Source organism: Peromyscus eremicus, chromosome 5, assembly GCF_949786415.1.
Source record: "Peromyscus eremicus chromosome 5, PerEre_H2_v1, whole genome shotgun sequence".
In the NCBI taxonomy this organism is placed as follows: Eukaryota; Metazoa; Chordata; class Mammalia; order Rodentia; family Cricetidae; genus Peromyscus; species Peromyscus eremicus.
In genome coordinates, this window is record NC_081420.1 from 23,643,999 (window position 1) to 23,671,440 (window position 27,442).

At 38.8% G+C, this 27,442-nt stretch overlaps 1 protein-coding gene across 1 annotated transcript in view; it reads left to right on the forward strand.

The window, feature by feature from the left end:
• LOC131910750 (uncharacterized) overlaps positions 1-27,442 on the forward strand; it is a 280,595-nt gene that overhangs the window by 248,048 nt on the left and 5,105 nt on the right. The window contains exon 18 of the mRNA XM_059262637.1: positions 19,835-20,041. Coding sequence (XP_059118620.1) covers positions 19,835-20,041 — 207 coding nt within the window. The remainder of the gene's footprint in view (positions 1-19,834; positions 20,042-27,442) is intronic.

A 27,442-nucleotide genomic window follows, 5' to 3' on the forward strand; every position in this document is an offset into this window, starting at 1 on the left:
ATGTCAGAGAATGTATTTACTTCCAAATGAATCAGTTTTATTGTTACCCTAGGAACTGTTGGAAGCAAACGGTCCTTAGAATTGAGCCCAATAAAGAGTGCACTGATAAATTTTTCTGGCCCTTTGGCACAGTCACTGCTGGTATCATATGTGATCAACGAGTCTCATAAGACTGTGCTCAGAATTGTTTTCCTCTGCACTGGAATATGCACACCCTGGACGTGAGGGGATGCTTGTTTTCTATTTCACCAGGCATCTGATCATCATCACGGCAATCTCTCTCTCTCTCTCTCTATATATATATATATATAGAGAGAGAGAGAGAGAGAGAGATACACACACACACACACACACACACACACACACACACACACACACATATATATATATATATATATATATATATATATATATATATATATATGTCTTGGGAAACAAACCCAATATTCTACTACTAAAGTCCACTCTCAGAATTTTGTTTTGAGACAAGGTCTTACTCAGGCTGACCTTGAATTGACTCTGTAGTTAAGACAGGTTGAACTCTAGATGATCCTGCCTCAGACTCTAAAGTAGCAGGGATTACAGGCTGTGCCACCAGGCTTACAACTATATAAATTTTCATAAATCTGTTCTTACTCATACAACATGGCTCATGAATATGCCTGGAGTATAATAAAGTATTCAATAAATACCATTTAATTCAGACAATGACATAAAATAAATAACATCTGGTTATTTCCAATATTGTTTTCAGATGGAGGGATATCTTAATGTGATAGATACAAAAGTAGTTATAAAACACAGCAACTTGGGTTTTAGAAAGATGTTACAGAAAGGAAAGTTGGCAATGAAAAAATATTAACATTATGAACTTAAAAGTTGTAGAATCCCAAATGTTAAATCAAAATGGCATACAGATTCTATAATAGTTTATCATTTAATTACCAAAACCCTTAGAGATATACTTGCATTTCTTATTGGTCAGGGTTATGGGCTGTGCAGGAGAGAAATCAACACTGAATTTAGAAAGCGTCTGTAACTGGGACTTACACTTGAAAGTTGGTTGGAAAGTGTAGCCTCGGGTTTCATCTGCCTGCTGTCCTGGCAAGACAGTGGTGTGTGGAGCTTATGCTGAGTGAGCCCATCTGCAAATCTACCACACAGCTCCAGAAAATATATAGGAGTAAGTTTAAGTTTATTAAAAGCTTGATGTCTAGCTAGATTTCTAACCATTTTCTACTTTTTTTTGGGGGGGGGTGGTGGATAACATATCCAGTAGCAAAAATGAATGTATGGGTTATTGTCGTTAAATATTCATTAAGATAGCAAATGCTAGAGAAATAGGTAACTCTGATGATTTGGAGGAAAACAGGAAATCTGATATAGTTCTTGCTTTAAGGTAGCTGTGTACAAGACGGGATAAGTTTCGAACCTTTTTTTTTTATTAGCCTCAGTGGTTCTGTAGTGGGTGCATAAAATGCACCACAATCCACTAACTTGTGCATTTACTTTGGTGCATAGAAAAATTCCTTCTCATTGAATATATATAATTTGGGGTATGAAAACTAAAGGAGGTATTTCAGAAGGCAGGACAAAGACTATTTCCCTGGAAACAGGTTATCAGGGCATGTTTCAGAGAACCCTTAGAACAGTAACATAGTCCTTGCATAGCTTATGTGTGGTTTGACTGAATTACTGTTTGCAGGGTTATTCATCATTTTTCCTTGTTTGAATGTTAAAAGGCAGATAAAAATTAAGACTATCAAGTATAGAAGTCAAGTGACTCTTATTCTGGGCTCTAAAATGAACTCCAAATGAATTGACCTTCAAACAATCAGATTTAGGCTCACTGGGCAATATATATTCGATCCTAGAATATATATGAGGGCAACTGGGCCATTCTGGGTGGCCGGACATGGTGGAATGAAATCCTAAGCGATGGGCTCTGGAACACAGAGTGCTGAACTGTCAGGTTTTTTTTTTTTTTTTTTTTTTTATTCTGTGGCTCAGGCACCCGCGAAGCTGGAGATTTGCGATGAATAGCACCCATATTGATTTTTCCATAATGGAGTGTAAAAGAAAAATGGCTAGATTTTGTTGCAGGTATTTTCATGGGGTGCTAAATTGGAGGATTAGTTGCAAACAGCAGTACTGATAAAGTCTGCTGTCCATCTTGAGGTTGGGTCTTTCTATTAAAATGACACATAAATAACCTATTAGATCCCCCACCCATGGTAATTCAAATGCACCTGTCAACTTGATAAAGTACTTGCCTGGAGGGAAGCGCTGTTTACATTTTCACTCCATTCTTCAGAAAAAGTGAGATTCTAATTATTTCCCCCACTGTAAATTAACGCTGACTATGATGGTTAGCATATCTCCATATTGTTCCATCTTTGGTAAAGTTAAATAATAGAACTGATTCATCATCTATTATGCAACGTGTGTTTTATGACAGCCTTCCCAGGGCTCTTCGCATCTCCTCTTGCTCTAAATGTTCATTTATTCTCTGGCTTGTGTGCTTTCTGCAACTTTCATGTTTTTAATCTTTGAGAAGTCCCTGTGGATGATCAACTAGTCCCCAAACTTTGAATCACCTCTCAGACCTGCCTTGCTTCTTTCCTTCATTTCGAGACACACACCCATTGTTCAGCTGGCCATTACTGGCTCTCAATGGCCACACTTTACCATATAATTATTAGTGTCCACCTGGGATATTTTGCTCCTTACATATATCATGTCTGAAGGTATATAATTTAGTTCTATTTAGAATTTCAACCTTTTAAGACACCCAGTTAATTTTTTTTAGAGTAATTCACCTTTTCCTTTTTATTTTTATGGGTAGCCATGAAAATAACTCTTAGTTAATATCTTCCTTTCTTGGTTACTATTTGTGATGATAATTGCATTAAATTATATTCCTTATATAGATGCTTAGGACTTTGTATGTGTATTTCTCTTTTAAATACTCTTTTCAGATCACCCCCCCCCACACCCTAATCAACACCAAGGGTGTGGGAGGAAAGTGATTTCTTGATGTGTGTGTGGGGGGGGGTCAACACATGTAGGGACACATAGTCCATATGAACTCTTGTAACAGCCTGATTAGTTAGCTTAGATAAACTGGATGATAGTACTAATTTGTAACCTCGACACCAGAATTTTCTATATTTCCTGTATAGAGATAGTCACATAGTTATCAACTGAAAGTAGATGACCTTAGAACTAAAAGGTATGTGGAAGACAAAGAAAGAAAGAAGTAGAATTACAGCTGTCAACGTGACAGACATTTTGGGACACCTGCAGGTTGCTGAGTCTCCTGAGCTCTGTCCGGACTTCTCAGCTGTTTGCTGGACGTCTCTCCAGGACGTGAATTGACACCCCCAAAATTGTTTTTCTTTCCCAGTTTGCAGTTCTCCAGTCCCTTTTCAGCCTGCTCTTCTCTACTTCCCATTTCTTCCACCAAGTAAGTTCCTGTCATAGATCAAGATGCCATGGGCCAATACATTGTTATCAGGAACATTAGCCAACTGAACTGGATGTGTTCAGCATCTACATATTTTAAAAATATGTAGTTATCTCTCTGCTGAGCTAATTTAGCCAAAGTTCAATGGATGACAATACTTTTTAGCTAGAAACACAGCAATGTTCTTCTTCTTAACTCATTAGTTTTGAGATCAATTTTTAATAATGAAATCATGTCATTCAAGGTTCTAATTTTCCCATCAATCAATCAAAGGCTATTTACTGCATCTTATAGTTTCCATTTTATTTGCAAACCTTTGGTTCTGTCTTAAAATTATATCTGTGACAGTGAACACTGGGGTAGAAGTTTCATCGCCTCTTTGCCTCCATTCTTGCCAAGGAAGTAGATAAATTGAGAGTTCTGGTTGATATCTTTGCCTCTAAGTAGACTCAAGAACAAAATGGAATTGATAGAAAATCTGATAACTAGACAATAAACTGTAGTCTGTGCATGGGCCTAGGCACTCATGGGGCTGCTGATAAAAAAATGAAGCTATAAGTTTGACAAAGATGGTGGCAGTTTATTGCTGAAAAGTTATAGCTGCTTTCAGAGTTTTTCATTTGGTGTTGTTTGAAGTTCAGATTACAGCATTTAATTATTCAACAATACGGGAGCATATGTGTGTCTGTCTCTGTGTGTTTGTGTGTGTGTGTGTGTGTGTGTGTGTGTGTGTGTGTGTGTGAGAGAGAGAGAGAGAGAGAGAGAGAGAGAGAGAGAGAGAGAGAGAGAGAGAGAGAGAGAGAGGCAGGGGTGGGCAGGGAGGGGAAGCAAGGCTGGTGCCCTCTGCTCTTTTCTAACCAGTCTCATGTCAACTAATCAAGAGAAATCAGACAGCTCTTTGCACTATCCTCAGTTGCCCAATATAAGCAGTTTGCAGACTTGGATGCTCCATTTTCTTTATGTAGAGAAATATTCTCTTTGTCTAGTATGTGTAGATCTACCAGAGAATAAGAACCAAATACCAGGTGAGTTTCATGGTAGTAAATAATCTCTTAGCAAACATTTAAAAACAGTTGTATTTACTCTAGACATCAAGAGAGAAATGTTTAATAGTTAGTGTTCTGTCCCTTGAGTCTTAATTTTCTGGATCCTTAGACAGGGAAAGTGACGATTGGTGTTTATTTATTTTGGCATCTGACTCTTTCAGGTTAAAACAAAGGTAAAGGAGAAAAAACCTTGGCTTACTGCAGGTGTCTGACCTACAAGAACATAAAGTGAAAGTACTATCTCCTGTGCTGTTATGTCACCAGTCTGGGGATGTTGTACGTATTTGAAACAGGAGAATTCTTAGAAATCCTGGAGTCAGATATTTCATTTATGCCTGTTCTTGAAATGATAAAAATCTACCTAAAGCAGCTGGAGAGATGGCTCAGTGATTAAGAGCACTTGTGTTTCCAGCGGACCCAAGTTCAGTTCCCAACATCCCTGTCATGAAGTTTACAAATATCTTGACTCCAACTCCAGAAGCTCTGACACCCTCTCCTGGCCTCCACAGACACCACACTCACTATGCACAAACCCAAGAACACAAACATATACATGATTAAAAATAAAAAAAAAACAAAAAGCATTTTAAAAATATAGACCAGAACTCTCTTTGCTGAAGAAGACTGTGTTCAGAGATACATAAGCATAGTGAACTGGAAATGAATGTTATTGTGTGATCAGTGTTTTATTAATGGAAGAACTGTTGGTGTAATGTGTCTGTTTATAGGCTTTGTTGTCATACCATATATAATCAAACAAACCATGATTACACTGTGACTATAACAAATCAGTTTAAATTCTAGGTTGATCTGTTCCAATGTCATTTAGCCTCTGTTTCTTGGTTTTGACTTTGTTTCTGATGAAGATTCAGGTCCATTTTTTCTCTGAATAATGTGTCTTCTATTTTCTGGTTGCTTTACAGTCTTGTTTTGGGTTCTCGGTGGTTTGCCTGAGATGGGTCTAAACGATGTCTATATTTTTTATTCTACCTGGATTCTTTGGGATTTGTTCACGATGTGTTCCCACTTACATGAAATATTTTCTGTCATTGTTGACTAGCGTAAATCCTTGACTATAATCTTGGCTTCTGGAGTCACATTTGTGTGCATGTTGGTGTGTTTAGATGGCTCTTTATTCTAGTTTTTTTCTTTTTCTCTATTCTTCAGATTAGACATTTCTTTTTAAAAAATGTTACATTTATTTTTTAAGGGGTAAAACGTAAATGTGGACGCAACACACCTATGGGAGATGAAAGTCCATTCACTCCATCAAACATGTGTCAAGCTTGGCACCAGGCACCTCTACCCACCGATCCTCACATAACCCATTTCTTCATTTATTTTCCTCATTTTTCTTTATTCTTTCAATTTGATAATTAATTTCTATTTATCCATATCTGTTGTTTGTTTCTTCTAGTATCTACCACTTGTTTTTAACCCCAAATGAGATTATCTTTTCAGTTACTGTAGTTTTTATTTATAGGACTCCTGCCTGGATCTCTTTATAAAATTCATTTCCTGATAATGTTCTTTATCCTTCTTCACATTAAGAACATGTATCATTCATTTGGATGTACTTCTTTAAACTTAAACATAATAAGTATAGTAAAATCTCTTAAAATAGGGTTTCATTTCAGGACCCTGGGAAATTTATTCTGTTTAAAAATGCTATTATTTATATCTTATTAATTAATTTTTTTGTGTGTGAATGTATGGCGATGAATGGGGTTGTCATTCTGTATATGTGGTGGTCAGAGAACAATGCCATAGAGTTGATACTGTTTTTCCACTTGGAAAGAGTTTCAAGGCAAAACTCAGGTCGCCAAGCTTGTACTTCATGTGATTTTAGCCTCTGTGTCTTCTCACCAGCCCCCATATAACTCTGTTCTCTGAGTTTACTGCATGCATCATCTACTGATTTTTATAAATTGATTTTTTTCTTGATGCCACATTGAGGTGGTATTGTGTTCCCCAAAATGTTACGCACTCTAATAAACTTATCTGAGGTCAGAAAACAGAACAGCCACAATATTAAACATAGAGGTTAGGCAGTGGTAGCACATGCCTTTAATCCTAGCATTCCAAAGGCAGAGATCCTCTGGATCTCTGTGAGTTCAAGGTCACACTGGAAACAGCCAGGCATGGTGACTCACACCTTTAATCCCAGGAAGGATAGCTGGAAGCAGAAAGGTATATAACGTGTAAGGACCGGGAACTAGCGTGGTTAAGCTTTTAGGCTTTTGAGCAACAGTTCAGCTAGGATCCATTTGGATGAGGACACGGAGGCTTCCAGTCTGAGGAAACAGGATCAGCTGAGGAACTGGTGAGGTGAGGCTAGCTGTGGCTTGTTCAGCTTCTCTGATCTTTCAGCGTTCACCCCAATACCTGGCTCCAGGTTTGTTTTTATTAATAAGACCTTCTAAGAATTCATGCTACACCACATTTTCCTGTTAATTTTTTCATGTACTGTACTTTCTTCTTGCTTTAGGTAGTGAAACTACAAAAGAGGGGAAATAATCACTATACATGAAACAGAATTACATATAGAAAATTCTAAAGATTCTACCCAAAATTATTATAACTAGTAAATTGTTCAGGAACATGGTGGGATAAAATATCAATATGCAAAAACCAATAGTAGTTTTATTTATGGACTATCCTGGAAAGAAATTACAAAAGCAAACTCATTAGCCATAACATCAATATAAAATACTTAGGAATAAGTTTAACCAAGGAAGTGAAAGATATGCTGACTAAAACTACTAAATAATGGTGAAAGACATAGAAGAAAATAATAATAATAGTTTGAAAGGTAGCTAAAATATACAAATTACCGAAGTTATTCTACAGATTCAATGCAATCTCTACCAAAATTTCAATGGGAGTTTCCACAAAAATGGAAAAGATGAAATTTATATGAATCCTCCAATACCTTCTATCAGCCAAACACCAAAGCAAAACAACAAAGTTGTAAGCATCACATTGCCTGATTTCAAACTATACAGCAAAGTAATAGTGATCAGTACTGGCGTATAAACCAACAGAGAGCAATGGAACAAATAGAGGTCATAGAAATAAGTGGGCACATCTGTGGTCCTCAACAAAACATCAAGAACACATATCATGGAGAGATGACTCTCCTCAGTAACTAGTATTGGAAATTGGAAACTCACATTTAGAAGAATGAAATTAGACCTTGATCTGATAGTGTATGCAAAACCAAACAAACAACTCAAATGGAATTAAGCACCTAAACATTATCTGATCCAGCTTAATTGTAACCATTTCACACTGAATATATATATATATATATATATATATATATATATATATATATACACATTATGTGTTATGCATCATGCATACAAATTTCTAAGGAGCTCAATTGGTATCATCTTGTTGATATTTTATATATTTATGTGTGTATGTATATATATATGTGATATATATGTATATGTATGTGATATATATGTATATAGCATACATATTTATATTTAAAAACACATCAACATATCTTTTAAACCAGAAAGATGTCATAAAAGCTATTTAACTCAAGTTCATCATTTTAGTGACAATGAAACAGAGACCTGGAATTTGCTAGTGAAAGAGACACATTATAATATAATTATTATAATATTGTTATGTATAATATAGACATTCTGTTTCCCAGGACATTATTCTTCCTAGTAGCACGCAGTCAAAAGTTCATTCTTTATAGCCATGTTGCCCCCAGTACTTCCTCTCCATGGCCCAACCTCGTCAACACAAGGGAAAGATGTATGACTTAAAAATAAATAAATAAGTCCCTTTGTTCTGTTTAAATGAGGACGTCAGGAGTATTTTCCCATCCCATAGTTTAGGTTTAAAATGTATTTTAAAAGGCGATTAAAGAACACTTAGAAGCCTGAGTCTCAGGGATCAGAGAGTCTGGCGATTACATCTTGGCTTCACTGTTGCAAGCTATCTGTAACTCCACAAGTTCCCGATGATCAATCCAACATCCTTTCCTGGCCTTTGTGGATCGCAGGCTTGTACATGGTGCACATACATACATATAGGCAAGCCACTCATACACATAAGGTATAAAATAAATACGTATATAAGATCAGGATTTTATTTTTGGTTGCAGGGCTGTTTAACGACATAGTCGATTGTCTCAGAATGCACCTTGGCTTCAGAAGTTTTATGTGCGTGTGAAGGGCTGTTATTCCAGGAGCGTTATGACATGGCAGCCTCTGGCTTGTGGGTGGTGTGGGTGGAGTGAGGCGATGAAAGAGGAGCTGAGAAGAACTCCCTGAATTAGGTAACAAGGAGTTCAGACTTGATGGTAGGATGTTTGTAGAGAGTTCACTTCACCGACACTGTTGGGGGAATGGGAAACACTGATTCTACATATATATGAAAACAATATCAATTTGAAGTTGGCAAAAAGTAAAATAGATTTCAGAAGCATCAAAGATAGGCATGATAAAAGCCAAATAATACAAAGCAGAAACCCAGGTGTCCTTCAACGTTGAATTCTTTTAAATTGCTAAATTCATTTATTTATTCCTTTAAAAAAATGCATACTTGAGCTGGGCAGTGGTGGCACACACCTTTAATCCCAGCACTCTGGAGGCAGAGCCAGGCAGATCCCAGTGAGTTCGAGGCCAGCCTGGTCTACAGAGCAAGATCCAGGACAGGCACCAAAACTACACAGAGAAACCCCTCTTGAAAAATTTTAAAAATGCGTACTTAGTGCCTCTCGCTAGCCAGGCCCCATGGCTTTGCCTTGTGAAGCTTGCATTTGTGTATGGAAGGACAGAAAAGAACAAGCAAACAAAAAATGCTTAGGGTGTTTGGTTCAGATATGTCTAGATAGGTGTGATTCCAAACACAAGGCAGAGCATATGGCTGATGGGTGGAGGCCTCTGTCTTCAGGTGGTGGATCTCACTAATAGGCAACATTTGTAACAATCCTGAGGGAGGGCCACAAGCCACACACGTCTGAGAATATTCACCAACACCTATTAACAAAGCTCCTGTTGGAGCATGCACAGTGGGTGATAAGAAAGCGCTGTGTTTACCATTTTCCTTAGATATGCAGCCAATTTATACCACTTGACTTGGATTCACAATAAAGTAAGGCACAGTATAAACATTCTCATCTTCATTCACATGGTTTTGTTCATTTCAGATGATTCCGAAACAAATTGGGGTATTCTTTATCTTGAAAGTAGAATAAAATACACATGCATAGACCCACAATCTCTTTGCTTGTGTTATTTTGACATTGTTCTTCCATTACAGAGAAATCAATTCAAAGAATGTACTAAGAATTCAGTATTAGTTATGAGCATTGACCAAGGCCACCTTTTGAGATGACAGTTTCCCAGATAGAAAGGATTTCCTGTAACAATGTCATATATATATATATATATATATATATATATATATATATACATTCATACATATTTCCTATAACAATGTCATACACATCAAAGCAGTAAGGAAGGTGCCAATTTCAAGTCTTCCTGTTTCTCTTTCTGAATCAGGGTCTCATGCTGTTCAGGCTGGCTTCGAACTCCTGGACTCAGGGGCTCTTCTTACCTCAGCTTCCAAGTACCTCAGATCATAGTTTTGCATTATCATATTTGCTTGAACTATATTTTAAAGTTTAAAGGGTCACTGTTCTTCAGCTGATAGCGTAAACTCTTGCTACCAATGATGTGGGAACACAGTTATGGGTTTGAGTCAACTTCATCCAGGTCCATGGAATCACACTTCAAGTTTAAAAAGAAAAATGTGTAGGTTGGTCAAGTTTGTTTCCTTCAGATCACTGGACTTCCACAACTGGGTGTCTAGATAAACTAAGTCAATTATTGCCCCTTAGTTCGGTCACCTCCAAAAGTAAAAGATTAGATTGAATAGATTCAACCTTCAACTTTCCTTTCCTTTTTCCTCTAGCATTCCAGGGAAGAAAAGCAGACTGTAAACTTGAAGGTGTGAGTTTTTGTCTCATTTTCAAAAACAAGATATAGTTTTGGCACTCTCACTTTGAAGTTTTCCTTCATGTAACTCTAGAGAGCAGAGTGTAGGTGTGGGAATCAGGGCCGGCCACATCTTTAGGACTAATTTGCATTTAAACAATGCATTTACCATCTGTAGGATTTATCTACAATCATAGTGGGTGGCTGGAGCAAATGTACTTTTTTTCTTCCTTGCCTTTTTTTTCTGTCTATCTTCAATCCTACATCCATGGATTCCCACTCCTCTCCTCCCCTTGGATTCCAGGGCCTGGGCTATCTTTCTTTTAAGCACTGTTCAGTTGGTAGCTGGTGTGAACAGAAAACTGGCAGAAGGGAGGGGGTGTTCAAAGCTGACATTGGCTTGGAGATTAATCTGTAGGATGTTTAAATATGGCCACACTGCTACCATTATGAACATTTGCATGCGTATCCAGAGGCAAAGCCATGGGAATTCTGCCAAGACCTGTGATTTGTCTCCTTTCAGAAAATAGCCCCCCAACTTTTGTTCCTCTATTTATTTCTCAGAGGTTTGAATAATGCTGTAACCAGAAGTGAAATTCTCAGTGGCTTCCTTGTACAGAAGTGTGTGAAACGGTTTCCACTAACAGATACAAGATGTGAAATTGGTGGTTACGAAAATTGGAGACGTCCAATAGCAAATCATAAGATACAGTGTGTTCACAGAAGCACACGGAGATGTGTCAACTTTCTTCCAGTGACATAATTAATCCCTGTCTCAGTTGAGCAGAGGTAATTTTGTATAAAAATATGGCTTGCTGGCCTCTCCACAGTTTATTACTTCTCTCTATGTTAGTTCCAATTTACATCAGTGTTTCTTTTCTACCTTGATGGCTATGTTAAAGAAGGAAACCTCGAAGTATAACCATTTTAGCTCCTCTAACTTATTTTTTAGTAATCTTCTGTTAACTTTTTGATCTTTCATTCTAAAGAAATGCACAAAATACAGTGAAAAAGTTGCAAAATCCTGATAAACATAGACTGCACAGAAGTCAAAATAGCAAGATAGAAAATGAAACCATCAAATACGAATGTTCTTCCAAGGTGCTATGCGGATTCCATGTTTGAAGTGTTTAAGTCAGGCCATGGGTTATGTTCTCACTTGAGCCAACTCTAATTTTGAATTTCAAAGTGGAAAATTTTGCCTGAGTCAAGAAAGGCCATCCAACACTACTTTGTGAAGAAAAACCCATTCGGCTGTCACATCTTTTGCTTTCTATGAACTGTGGGTCACTATACAAGACGCAATCTTCGAATTTCTGAGATTTTTGTCTATATTAGAAAGTTGATGTTGTGAACGACATATACATCCTTAATTATACATTTGTATTCTTTTAATTCTAAAAAGAATGCTGTGATTTGAGTAACCCCCCCCCCCAAAAAAAAAAAATCCATGTGCTGGCAACTTACTCATCATTGCCTAATACTTAGTGAATGAGTCAAACAGGGCTCCACCCTCTCACATGGGTAAGTGTCCTTGCTGCAGGCTGGGCTCGTTATGGTAGGAGTGCATTTGTTATAAAAACCCAGCCCTTCCCTGGTTTGTCTTCTGTTCGTTATTCTTGTGCCTTCTGCTATTGGCTGCTGTGCCACAAAAGCCCTTCCTCTTTCCATCTTCCCAGCTGCTAAAACTGTGAGCCTAATGAATATATCTATTCACTGTAAGTTATCCAGTCTCTGGTATTCTGTTACAGCAGCGGTAAACAGAGGAACACATTGCTTTTTAAGACAAAACAAAGCAAGGATTTCTGCAAATGGTAAACCTTTTACTGAGACCCCCCCCTTTTTTTTTTAAACCAAATAGTCTAATCCTAAACAAATGGTGAATAAAATCACCATCATCAGGCACAACTCATTTGGAACTCTAACATCAAATCCACAGGAGACCCACTGCATCATCCAGGGTGACCTAATTTCCTGACCCTGGCTCCTTCTGGTTGCTTTGCCATACTTAGAAACTGACTGTAAACACAAGCAAGGAAAGAGAAGAAATCAATCCAAAAGCTATTAGAAAAATGTATCTGTGCCGTAAATCTATGTACCACTGCATAATTATAATAACATAAACAACTCCACTATAAGGACATTCACATCAGACCTAATTTCAGGCTGAACTATTATAATGCAATTAACAGCCTCCTAGTCCTGTGGTAATTAAGCTCTGTTGTGAAATATGCAGTATTTGAACCTGTTCCGGCCTGTTTCGTCTCCTATTGAATCACAGCCCTTAACTCGCTTTCCTGCTGAAGGATGAATTGCATTTAAGAATTACTGTGGGGGGGAGGGGCTGGCGTTTTATGGTTTCCCTTTACGTTTTGATGCTTCCAGATCGAGGGCAGCTTCACTTGTCAGATGTGTGCTGTATAGTCTCTCGATCCACTGTCTCAGTACATCTGTCAACTCACGCTGGGCTTCCCTAGCAGTGTAGACATGTTTGATTGGTTTGATGAAGGGATTTTAGACAACAGTAGAGAGACTTGTGCAGCAACCTCAGATTATGTGGGAAACTAGAATACCGTAGCTGTATTCAAACCACACACATTTGCAGATATCGAGGGGACTCCAGTTTTTTATGGAAGTCACTTAGCTTGCCAAGTAGCTCAGCCCTTACTCAATTCAAAAACGAAGAGCAAAAGCAAGTGCAGAAAATGCAGTTTAGAGGAAAATCATGTCCTGCTTCCTGCTTTCCATCTCTTTTCCCTTTCACTTACACTAGCTATAACTATCTAGGTTGTGTGGCATTTGCTTTAGCAGATCTTTCCAGCCCTCTATTTGGATTGCCTCTGTGGCCTGAAATAAAATTTAATGGGAAATATTACCTATGGGCTTTTGGTTTGGAGAGAAAATATCACACGGGGTCACTTTGCCACACACTTTGTTTCTCAGCAGCCAGATTTAAGGGCACAGATTTGGAAGTCAGGAGAAGAGAGTTACAGGGAAATTGTGTTCACGTATACGTACACAGATTGCTCGGAAAGAACTGGATAATCTGGAGAAAAAAAGTCATTTCTTCATCTCTCTCCTCCTCTGTATCCGCCTCTGATCAGCTGCTCTTCCGGTTCTGTCTCTGTTATAAAACATTTTTTTCCTCCCTTGCCCTACTTTACTAACCCTGGGGAGATTTTACAGTCTTAAAGCCAAGCATCCCTCATTGCTGGAGGCTGTTCTTTGGTTGTAAGTTAGAAAAGGCAGCAATTACCTGCAGGGTAGGGTGTTTTCACAGCCCATGTGAAAAAGCTTAATACCTCAGCAGGTAACTGAAAACACTCTCTTCAGTGGGGAAAGTCTGTCTCAGTTCCTTTAACTACTTCTGAAAGGTGGATTGGATTTTTCCCCCTTTGTCTGTGTCTCACTTCCGGAAGGTGAGGTGACTCCACCTTGAGATTTGTTCCTCTTCCTGTCTCTAGTATCCCGAGCATCCCATGATTCACTGCAAACTCTGGGGAAGAGCATGGCTGCTTTGGGAAACCCCTGTGGCCCAAACACAGAGAGCAATGTGGTCCAGTGTCTTTCCTAGTTTATCTCCAAAGAACCTTGAGCACCCCAATGGGATGTCAGTCAAAAGGATAGGCACTAGACATTTGAATGTTACATTTACATTTGTATGTTTCCACCAGGACCCAGCATGGAAAATTCAGAATGTTCCATATGAGTGCTGACCTGAAAGGAAAATCCAGGCTCTAGTATCATGTCTAAGTCCCCATTCTGTGGCTGCATATTAAGGAAAAAACACAACAGTATGTTCATTGGCGTGTTCAAACATTGAATCACAGCGTAATCATAAGTTCATGGGCTTTAGTCAGACATGCGTGGACTCAGTCTGAATGCTTATGGTTGAGTCTCAGGGGGCTTGTATGTTATATCTCACACAAACTGTTTGAGACAGTTAGGGTACAGCCATAGGAAGTAATGCAAAGGGAATAAAAGTTTCTGCCTCATTACAGAGAACTATATGGAAGATGGGCACTATTTTGTTACTTGGTAAAGAGACTTCCCGTGGACATCAGGAGCACAGGGTACAAGGGTGCTCTTGCTAAACTAGATATGGTCATGTAGAAGAGACAGGGTTCTAGGGACAACCTCACTCCAAAACCTAAGAGCGAATGATCAAGGGACACTCCTCTGTTTCCCCAGGTGTTATAATTATGACATGTGAGGAAAAAGAGACACATTTTTGCCTCTTTTCACAAAGCCAGAGCTTACTGAACAATACTAAATTCACAAGGTTAAGCAGTAGCAGTGGTAATGGCAACTGTTTGTTGTATAATCCCGTATACCTGATAAGCTGGCCAAGGTGAATCAGGCTCTTTTCCAAGTGTTATTACTAATATTAGCTCTCATATGACACAGCACACAGTAAGCATATGTGTATATCAACATGCACCTATAGGGTTACAGAAAGAATACAAGTTCAAGAGGTTGCAGCAGAGTTCAGAGAGATGCAGAAATGGGCTGAGAGTCTGTATGGATGAGACAAGGAATCAGGACACTCCTGGGATAGAGCCGCTGGAGTCTGGATTTGAGAGTGAAGCTGTAGAGGCCAGGTATGAGGAGAAATGCTGAGCTGGAGTCTGAGAACAAGGATTGTGGATTCAAGTCCAGATCTAGATGGGTGAACCGTTAGACAGGAAGGCTATTGAGTAAGCTGTGTCAACAGTGGGGAACAGAGCTGAGCTAAAGCTGAGAAATACTCTGCTTGTCCTTGATGCATGCACGTGTGCGCGCGTGCACATGTGCACATGTGTGTACACACGCACACCAGGTATCAGATGAGAGGTTGATATAGGACCATGCTATCATGATGTTAGGTGACCATCACTTTATATGGTCCAGGTGAGGGAGTTATATCCATTTCTTGGTTGCTCTGTTGTGTCTGATAAATTCTTGGGCCTGGTTTCCCTTATATGGTTTGAGTACACCCGTGTGCCCTTATGGTCTCAGTTCACACTCTTAAATGTATAAGGTGGCTCCTTCTCTCTGCCCAGGAACAAACACTTATCAGTCTGCACTGTGTGGGTGATGCCAGGCAGACAGAGTTGTTTCTGGATCGCTGTCATCCTTCTCCTTCAGAGGAAAGCCAACAGCTTCTTGCCTAATGGCGTCTCCTATGGCAAAGCTCAGCCTCGAAAGCCTGTTTTATATAATCCAGACCAACTTAGAGTAGGGCAGAGGCTGATCTCAACACTCAGATTCACCAGAGAAAGAGTAAGCAAAGCTTGAAGACTGAGATCAGAAGTACAAGGACGTATGAAATAAATGAACGAAGACAATGCCTCAGTTACCCATCATGTTTGTGCCTTTGAGAAAATTACTTAACATTCCTCAGTTGCTTTGTCTATAATACTATCAACTATACAGCCTTGTACATGTTAATAGATATGTACTACATATACATGTATACATACATATATATGTATATATGTATATATATAGTACATGTGTAAGGCCTGTCACTAAGTAATATTGACTTATATTTCAACTTGTTCCTCACCATCTACTTTCCTCTTAGACATATTTCAGTGTCAGCCAAAGATGTCTCTGGGTAGAAGTCAACTATTCCCTCTCATTCCTCAGATTAGGTGTGATCAAAAAAAAGAGAGGAAGATGGGCAAGCATACTGAAGTGAAAAGGGATTTGCAAAAGTGTGTGTGTGTGTGTGTGTGTGTGTGTGTGTGTGTGTGTGTGTGTGTGTGTGTGTACCCTTCACAGTAAACTGTGTAGATCCCTTACAGGGTGGAAGAAATCAGCTCCTCAAACAAGAATAACCATTATACGTACTCCCATCTTCTTGAAATAAGTAGCTGCTATCCAAGGGAGCATCATAGCTTTGCTTAATGTTTAATGTTGCATTTCCAAAACACAGAGGCTCCATTTTCAAAGTCATAAATGCTGCCCAATAACTTATCTCTCATCAGTATTTTGTGGTAGGTATGGCAATTCTGTAGTTCTCCAGATCATGGCAAACCTACTTATATCATTTTTCGTGTTTCCTGAATGGCTTAGAATTAAACATTTTACACCCAGATTCTGGGAACCATCAGAAATGGACTAATTCTAAAGAGGAGGAGAGACCTATGGAAAGCTTGACCTGGAGCTGGGTGCACAGGGTGGGCAGCCAGATGGCTTCAGTTCTGATGCAGCCCCCATTCCCAGACTCTACAAGTGACCCTATCTAACAGGAAACATGTGGTTGGGTGATATCATCACCAGGCTAGCAGCAGATTCAGAATTAATTGTATACTATGCTGTTTGTTACCATAAAAGTAGCCACAAGTTCTGATGTAGTTTAGCAAATTTCTCCTTGAGACACACGTTGTGCCGATTTGATTGTTGTCCTTCCCCATACCTGCCTGCTTGTTAGAAACCTCATTCCGATGTCTAGTTAGCATCTCACCCCTCCTGAATCTCAGAAATAGATAGCTATGTCTATTTACTGTCTGTCCTAATGCCTACATCATGTGAGATGGATGCAAGCCTCTCTTGTAGTTAGTCCTACATGCTGCCTGTCCATTTGTGATTCTACCACAAGTTATTAGTTAGTTCACCTTTATGATCCATAACTTTTGGTACTACCAGGTGAGGTGGGCATCCTAATGATCAATCCCTGTAGTGAAACACAACTTATAGCTGAGATTGCACATGCCCAGATGCATTCCTGTTCACCACTTTAGCTTCTAAATATGTGGTCCATGACTTTGAGCTAAGCATGCCCACAAATATCTCTACCATCTTTCTTTCTTAAATGGTGTCCTTAAACTGGGCATGCTCAGGAATGTGGTTTTCTATATGAATATGGATGCATGCATGTATTTATGTATGTATGTGTGTGCCTTCCAGGTCAAACTTTTCTGCTTCCTCTGTTGGAGAAGCATATTCATCTTACCTGTTGTGGTTGATAAGACTTTCTTCTCTTTTTTCTCTCGGCTAAGTGTGCTACCATTACACACTCCAGGTGTGAGCCCATTGCACTTGGCTTCACATCTGCCGCTTGTACCCTGTTTATGGCTTATATTCAAGCTGTCTTAACCTAGAATCTGAAGTCTTCACACCAAATGACCTTCTGGCCTCATAACTTCTCATAATTGTGTCACTTTGCCTCTCAGTGACTTTATCAGGACCATGCCTGTGCCGGAAGCACCTTCGAAGTGTCCATGCCCATGACAATCCCACCAAGACTATTTTGTTGTCATCTGTAATAGAAGCATAGTGACCACACAGGTTGAGGAGTGATAGGTATTATTTCAAAATATCTACATATTCTGTAATTGTCCAATCAAGGTGCTTAGCTGATCAGTCATCTCACATGCTTATGGTTTCTTCGTTGTTTGAGATATTCATCACATAAATTTGAACTATTTTCAACCAATTGTGTATTAGGTTTCACTAGCACTTATTCCTGCCATCTAACTCTTTGCCTGTTGATCAATCACTCCCTACTAGCTCATCTGGCAACCAGAAGACTTCTCTCTGTAACTATGATGTCAGCCTTTATTAGATGCGACGGATGAGTGGGACCATGTAGTATTTTCCTTCTCTGTGCTGGCTCGTTTAATGTCAGCCACAATCCACGTTGATGAAGAATGACAGGATTTTTTTTTTTTATCATTTTATAGCTTTATAGTATTTCATGAAGTCTCCACCACATTTTCTTCACCTGATTGATAGACAATTATACTGATTGCAAAAAACAAAAACAACAAACAAATCCCAACTGAATTTGACCTTTTTTCTGGAAAGAAAGTCTCTTGTATATACTTGTCACTATCAAATTTATTTAAAGTTCACATAAGCCTATGTTCCTGTAAATCCTGCAAGCCAGTGAGTTTCTTAAGCATGCTTGCATTGATGCGAAACCTCTGTTGTTTTTTTTTTCTGTTTTTCGAGGCAGGGTTTCTCTGTGTAGCTTTGCGCCTTTCCTGGGACTCACTTGGTAGCCCAGGCTGGCCTCGAACTCACAGAGATCCACCTGGCTCTGCCTCCCAAGTGCTGGGATTAAAGGCGTGCGCCACCACCGCCTGTCGAAACCTCTGTTTTTAATCATATTAGACCCCTATCTTTTTGGTCTTTCAAATATTTTCAAAAAAATTATGATTTTTTTCTTCTGCCCATCCAGATTTTAATTATACCTTTTTTTTTTCAAAAAAGTTTTCATTGGCTAAAATTTTATGAGTTTTTGTTTTTTGTTTTTTTGCCAATTTCAGACTTATATTAACTACTCATTGGGCAGGATTTTCTTTTCTATTATTAAATCTTTCCAAATTCTTGAAGATTTGCAGTATTTGTAAGGAAATATTTAAGAGGCATTAACATTTGGTTTATGTTTGAAGTGGGCTTTCTGGGTCATTAAATAAATGCTTTCTGTCTCAGCAAAAAAGCTAGTAAAGAGAGAATCCATTGAAAACTCGGCCAAGTTCTAAAAATACGGACATCTTGGAATAAGAAAATGTGGAATTGTAGAGAGCAGAGCATCAGTCTAGCTCAGGAACTGAAGAGAAAGACAAAAGAAAAAAAAAAAAGGAAATCAGAAGTTTTATTAGCCACACACAAGTTTTAAGGTAGCGGGGTCAAATTTTCATTGGCAATGTTTTAAACAATCAATGCAAGTTTGTCTTTTCAAGAGCATTATAATTCAATTAATTTAATTTAATGCTAATACAAAACACAGGGTGTGTTGCATTAGATAGTGAACTTGTCACCTGAAAAGGCTTCTTAAAAATGAGGCTTCTTATTCCAGTAAGGAACAAGTTCAGGATTGCCAGGAAGAAACTTGGTGGTCAATGTATACAGTGTACAAAATCCTGCCCTGTGTGCTGCAGGAAATGTTTATGGGATGTATCTGGCCCCTTGGTTTAGTGATACGAGAAGCCTGGCACATACACAGCACGGCACAGGTGAGTGGAAAGAGCAAACCTTTCTTTTGGATAAGAAAGCAAGCAAAGCCATTCTTAAAACCATTTGTAAACATATTTGTTTTTCAATCTACACTGTCATTGTCACAGGATGCTTGATCTTTCTGCTCTGGGTTAATATGGAAGCCAATTACAACTTCATCTGTGGAGAATTAACTTTGTGGAGCACACACCGGGGATTTATCTATCTTCGCTCTTTAGATGTATGCCATAAAAATGCGCATGGAGCATGGAGCAGACTGCAAGAACTGCAGACAGCAGACTTTCAGATTTAGTGTAAAATGATTTAAAGTTGCCTATGTTCTTGCCAAATGTTAATTACTTTTTTTCTGTTTTTTTTTTTTTTTCTGGGTTTGGGGGATCTGGGGGCTCTCTGGGTCTCACTAGGTGGCAGTGCACGATTACTTGTGCAAAAGCAATAACATCAAGTCCAGTGGCTCCAGCTGTGACCCCCACCATCAGGATGAAATATCTGCATCCTCAGTTGGTCCAGGAGGGGTTACTTCCCACATATCCATATACACTGTTTATCCCAGTGGGTTTCAAGAATTGTATCGCCATTTTCTCAGGCTCCCAGATGGCGCCATCATTGAGGTATGTATGTATGGAAATGTTTGGAGGTAAATGTTCTGTATGTTATAATTTGTTGTTGTTATATATATATGCATGCTTAAAAGTGTGCAATTTATACTTATGTCAAACACATCATCATCACTGGGAACATAGATGGTAACTAGTATCTGTAATACTGTAACAGGTTTGGAGCTGTATTTTAGTTTTTGCCTACACAAGGACAGGACATAAAGGAAACAAAGATTCCTGTTTGTAACTATGTTGGGGGGAAATAGACCAGGAAAAATCAAACAGAATTATTCAGAATTCTAACTGCAACAGTTTTAGTTAGGTAATACTTACGAACATCAGTAGGTTGGTGGAAGAACTTCAGATGTGCACAGTCCTTCAAAGAGATGCTGATGTTCCATTTCTGTCTGACGAAAAATTATAAAAATCCAGAGAAGCACCCCGTCTCTGAATCTTTAAGAATGTTTTGAAAATATCATCCAGGGAAGATCTCAAAGTCACATTTTCTCTTGGAAATGTGTTCATTTTTCAGACAACTGATTTTGAATTTAAAAGCTCATGTTGTATCAGGTTCGTAGAATCCAAACTTACAGTGAGTTGAATTCTGGGGCTGCACTGCCTTCACATAGGCATTGCTTCATCCGGAGTCTGAGGAGACCTCAGGATGGAAATGAAGGCTGAAAAGGAAAAGCCAGCAGCTACCCAGCCTGCATGTCACCCAACTGTGCCCAGGGAACAGCTGGCTGAAACTGAAGCATCTGCCTGTCCCACTGCCTTTGAATCCGGCCACCACTGTTTTTGTTGTGAAACTGATGGGAAAAAAATCAAACAAACAAGAAAAATAAAAACCTTTCCCTATATCTTGGAAGAAATTTCAAGTTGTTCGGAGCCCAGTCTTGCAGCTAGGATCCAGTATAATTCTAACCCGAGGACTCCCACCACAGGCACATTCCAGGCACCCAGCCCTTCTCCCTCTCTCCCTCCTCATGACTTAAGAGAACGGAGTAGGTGCATTTCAGTACACAAGGCAGCAGGTGAACCGGTGGGTGCCCATTGCCTCCAATGTGATTTTGAAGAATCTGGCCCCGGCTGTTCTCCTCACTTATCCTGTATGATCCTTTTTGGCTTCTGAAACATTTACCGTAGGAGCCTTTTATTTCTCTCTTAACGGAATGAACTGATGTGACTTCACTTTTTAAATTTGCAGAAGTGTAAGTAAATATGTGAGTGCTACTTGCACTGGAATAGCATGAACTGGGAGGATGCTAAGGTAGACTTTCTGCTCTAACATGTTGTGTATCTCCTGGCGCCTGGGTGGAAAGTCAGGAAGGGGGTGTCCTGGCCTCCTGAGCACAGTCACCACCAGAGTTCTGTTTCCTCTCTCGTTCTTTCGCTTCATAACCTTGGCTTAGTCATTTCTCACTACTCTGCCTATTTCCTGATCTAGAAAACTGGGTTATGCATACTTATGCTACCTGGCTCACGGGGATTTGGGGTAGATTAATGAGATAACATCTGCAAAGTACTTTTAGCTCTTTTTCAAGAAGTACAATAAGGATCACAAAGCATTATGGATCTTATATACAATCAAATGCATTCTATCCATAAACATTTTTACAAACATTGATAATTTTACACTAAAAAACTGAACAAGCTTCTGGAAGGACTGAATGGTCGGGAGGTTGGCACTAGCGCTGTCTGCCTCTTCCTCTTTTTATTTTTGTAGCTTGCCTATGACAAGGGGGAGTGGTGGACATGCAGCCGGATAATTGCTAGTTCTTTTTGCACAAATGAAATCCTAACAACACCCCCCTCCCCACACTGTTTATTCAGGCCACAGAACATGCACTGGTTCTTGCCTTCTCTTAGGTATGTGTTTGATATACCCATGCAGGCTTTACTTGCTCTGTGTCCCAAGACATTCATTCCACAAAGAAACATCCTCCTTGTGTTTTTTTTTTTTTTCTAATGCTTACAGCAAGTATTGGATTTTATTCTTTATCATTTCCATACTTACTCCTGGGATGAGTTTGGGTCTCCTAGGAGACAGAATCCTGGAGCTAATTGAGGAGTAAGCAAATTTACCCACAGTACCTGCCCTGCTATTCACAACCTTCCCACCCCCTTTTTCTCTCTTCTGACCTCATGGGATGCTGCCAAGCCCATTTTGAACCCTTCCCTCTTTATCTCCCTCCCTCCTCCTCCTCCTCCTCCTCCTCCTCCTCCTCCTCCTCCTCCTCCTCCTTCCTTTCCTTCTCTTCCTCCCCCTTCCTTGTTCCTTCTCCCTCCTCTCTCTCTTTCCTTCCCTGCCTCCCCACTTTCTCCACTTCTGGCAGTCTTACTCCCCATCACTCCCTCTATGCCTCCCAGGCTGGGAATCAAATCCTTCTAGAAATATACTAGCCTACAGCTCCAGCCCTGCTCAGTTTGCTATTGATCTTGGGAGCTATAAAGCCTGAAATTGAAAGGGATTTGAAACTGGTCTTTTGAAGTCTTAATGGGAAACCCAACTCATGTTTTTCAAGATATTAAGAAATTTCAAACATCAACAAAGAGGTAGACTACACTTTAGACTTAGAGAAAGGTCTCTCGAGTTTTGTTTTTGTTTGTGTTTTCTTTAATTAATTTATTTTTACTTTATGTGCATTGGTGTTTTGCCATGGGTGTTGGGTCCCCTGGAACTGGACTTACAGACAGTTGTGAATGCCATGTGGATGCTGGGAATTGAACTCGAGTCCTCTGGAAGAGCAGGCAGTGCTCTTAATCACCGAGGCATCTTTCCAGCCCATCTTTTGAGCACTTAAAGTGGTGGTTCCTAAACAGCCAGAGCACCATCCTGACTTGGATTCTCTCTGTTAGATACTGAATTGGCTCTCTGGGAAATCCATCAAGTTTTCCTGAATTCCTGGATTCCAAACTTGCTACCGATGGACATTTCATACCATGGGGTCCTTATCATTATAGCCTTTAGGGGAGCCTGAGCCTAGGTAGGATATAGACCTACTTACAGATGTGGGTAAACTAAGGTCACATTCCGGTCAGATATTCTGCATATGGAAAGAAAGAGTCCATAGCGCCTGAGACTAATTAATTTACAAAACAGATAGGACCTTTAATCCAAAATGAAAACTGGTGAAATTTGGTTCCAACCCTGCATCTTGAACTTCACCCTTAAAGGTTTTATGGTGGATTTTGAAGGAAGTTCTCTAGTTACTCAGGTCCCAAGTATTGACGCAGCTATGATTTGTGTGTTAGTGTGACTTCTAAATCTTCCTAAATCGGTAAGATGTACAGGTCAGATATTAATCTTTTCCCATTAAAAAAAAATCCCAATTAAACCTTAGCTGTTTGGCATGGAAACGATTATTTTCAGGTCTCTGTTTACGTGGAAAGGTATGCTTTTTGAAAAGAATAGTTTTGCACAGAAGAGGTCAGAATCCCTTAGTACGAAATGGACTTTCTATTGACAGCTTGTTTGTGGCGTTTTTCACACGGGCTTGTGCCCTAGGAGGATACAGTTCTTTGGCTGTCCTATGTGTTTTGCTTTGTGCATCCTTCAGCGTGGAGCAGTGGCCAGGGCCCTTCTCTCTATGCGGTTTTTACCAACCTCTCTGGATTCATGTATTTCACCGGGTTTCTACTGAGAAATGTTTTATCTCTTTGTTCTGTAGGTAGTGTGATATTCAGATACTGTTCGCACAAAGTTACTGGAAAGTTTTTTAGTGCCGCAAAACCTAGAAACCCAGGCAAGCCTGGTGGAGATTCATCAAGTTACAAATAAGCTTCCTGTTCCCAGGGTAGCAGTCGCAATTAAGAAAGTCCTTGGAGCATTCGTTGGGGTGGAATGGGAAAATGGATTTTTGTCATTAGAGGCGGTGTCGCCTGGTGGTCTGAGTGGAGAACTGGGAGCCAGGAACTCGGCGATCTAAGGAGGCCCGGCTCAGCCCTCCTGGAGGCTTCCGGCAAGCAACGTGGGTCTCAGGAGGCCAACCTCACCTACTTTGAATCTCCCATCTGAAGAGCTCCTTACCCAGGGCCAGGGGATACGCAGCAGGAAGCCTGATTCCTTGCCTGCAAAATGAGAATATTAATACTTGCCTAAATAACAGATTAACCAATTAATATTAGCGTTCTGCTGATAGAAAACAGCAGGAGAAGGAAGGAGGAAAGGAAAAACCCAAACTCAATTTTATGAAAAGATGGGTTTTACTCAGCTGTCGGTGTTTTGACGGGCAAGAAACCCAGTGCCCACAGTGCAAAGAGCCATGAACAGAGAGGGCTGGAGCAGGGGCAGAGGGATTGCCTGTAGTAAGGAGCTTGGAGCATTGTAGCTCAGTCTCCTTGAAGCCAATGAATTGCAGAATTGAAACTTTATCCAACTTATTGGGAGTTTTTCAGTCTGAAGTGTACGATTTAAATTTCTTCCAGATAAGACAATCCAGAGTATTTAGCATTTCTCATGTCTATATTCTACGAATATCAATTTGCTCTGTGTGTGTGTGTGTGTGTGTGTGTGTGTGTGTGTGTGTGTCAGAGAGAGAGAGAGAAATAGAGAGAGAGAGAGAGAGAGAGAGAGAGAGAGAGAGAGAGAGAGAGAGAACTTGCACGAGAAAAAGAAGGAAATGGTAATAATGAGGAGATGTAGATATTTTGCATTTTCAGGAAGAAAATTACTCCATTAGCTTCTCCTTTTGTTGACTGACATTACAAGGGGAAGAGAAAAAAAGACACTCTTGTAGTTCCTATTTTACATAGTTTTAGGTGGCCCTGAAGATTACTATTTACAATAAACTCACACAAAAGTAGAAAAAAGAAGGCTTTTTCATTGCTCAAATTTAGAGCCTTGACCTTCTGTGTGCAACACCTGTACAGGAAGGCACAGTCTATCCTTTGAGCACATACTTATGTGACAATACCCACAATACATGCTGAAAGAAAAACTTGTCAGCAAACAGTAGCGGCTTTGCATGAAACGCTTCTACAAATGTCATCTATACTAATATCTTGTATTTCTGGCTTTTGGATTCAAACTTAGTAACTGCAATTTCTATTGATTCTTTTAAATAAGGTACTGAAAGGCTTTTTCCTTTCATTAAGACAGATTATCTACCTTAAATAAGCTGTGGAATGCTGTCATTCTGTTCTATCTAAAACTTAAACGCCATTAGAAGCAATCTATTAAGGAATAGACTATAAAAACAAAGTAGAATGCAGTTATCAGGTAAGTATCAGAGTATGTTTCTCACAAGATGTCCTGGCAGACCTGAATGAAAAGGCTTAGGTAGATGTATTTACTAATTAGTTAGATAGATATGAATTTATATCTTCAAATAGTGCCTGAGAAACATACCTGTATATGCCTATCAAAATAATGTTTTTATTTTTCCCCAATAATTAGGTCAGCACAATGTGCTGTGAAAAGTTTAGTCTTTCACAAGATCAAGCAAGGCAGTTCTCACTTGGGCTCTGTTTAGCTTTTCGTGTGTATTTTTTATGTGCGTTGGCAACACTAGATACTCTATAGGTTTGTTTTTGTGCAAGTTTTAAAGGAATCCATTAGCCTCTAGACACCTTTTAGGGAATGTAGTCATTTATTTTAGAAAGCTACTTCAATTATAAGGTAAAAATACTTCTATGGGCCAGGCTGTCTTTACTACAGCTATGCTTTCCTGAAAAAAGCCTGAGAATTATGGAGAGATGGCTCAGCCGTTAAAGGCTAGGCTCACAACCAAAAATATAAACTCTATATTTTTAATTTATGAGTATGACAAAAATACTTTCTAAAAATACTTTGCACATATAATAAACACAACATTAGATTTCTTTTGAATTCCCAAGTCACAAGAAGTTATAAAACCTATAGAAGATAATTATTCTACTGCTATGTTCATGTGTACCAAAAATGATGTAACCTTATTTTACTAGATAAGCAAACTTATCTGGATTCTAAATCATAAGAATTATTTTAGAAGGTAAACTAAAACTGTTTTGAAACAGTCCAAACACTATCATTAATATGTGAATTAAAATATGTGGTTAGATTTTTAATATGAACATTGTACAAATGGGAAGTTAAATCTGCCATACACATTTTGAAAATATTAAATGTTTAAGGTGATTAAAGTGCATTCTTTTTAAATTCTATCTATTTTTCCTACCTTGAACTGAATCTCAGAAGAGATATTCAGGATAACAAAAGGAAAAAATAGTGTACATTTCCTTTAATTTATTAATCTTAATTTATTATAGTACTAGGGAAATCTTTGTAATTCAATACTATAAGTAAATTTGAAACTCATAAGTAGCAAAGTTACTGTTTAAAATGAGTGTTTTCAGAATGTGTGGTTTTGTCTTACTTCTCTCGACAAGGTTACCTGAGATAATTTCCTAAAGAATCAAAATATTCACTCATGAATAAAGGAAAAAAGATGGCCACAAATATAATTATATCTTCTTATATTTGCATACAGAGATAATATTCAAGATTTAGATGTATTTTGTCATTGTGTCGATATTAGACTAAGAACTAGCTACACATATATCATTTCTCTTTAAGGATTAATAAATATTAGTTTCTTGATCTTCACTGACAGACAGATTCTTCCATAATTGTCTGAAATAATTATTTAATGAAAATATAAAACAACATATAAAGCCTTCTTTAAAAATAAAATCATAGCCGCTTTGCCTCAATTAGCTTTATGAACATATCCTCTGAATTATATTTAGTATTACTTACAGTTCCCAAACAGTGGTATAAAATCATATAAGTTTATTTTATGTGCAAAATCACATACAGTATGCCAAGTGACACTTAAAAGGAATGAAATAGTAACTGTGGCTTATTTTCTGAAGCAATCTTGACACTAATGCTGAATTACAACATGGAAACATCTAGCAGTTTTACCTTTATGAGAAAAGGCTTTTTACATATTTAACATAATCATGAGGAAAATAAACTAGAATTATGTATAAAGATACGTACAGTGTAACCAAGGGGCATTTATATTCCCCTGTAGAATACTTACAATGATTTTATTGCCATTTTGTGTCATTTTCTAAAGGATTTAAATACAGCCAGTAAACAAACTAGACTGTAGATTTAAAGCGACAGCTGCTCGTTCAGAAGCAATATTCAGATATTTAATCTTAAGAACCCTGAATATTTTCCAACCAAGTAGTGTGCACTTTTACAAAAATGACAGGACTGAGTACTGTGGCTTCTGATTTCTGCGCTGTGCTGGCTGGCAGAGCCGCTGCTGCCACCGTCCACCACGGCTAACCCCAGAAAATGAGTGGCAAGCGGGGGCCCTTTGCTCAGTCACTTGAGGAAATGTCACATGAGTGATTTACTTTGCCAGAATGCAAACCTTCTTTTTCTAAAATGATGCTGATTCCACCCATAACTTAGAG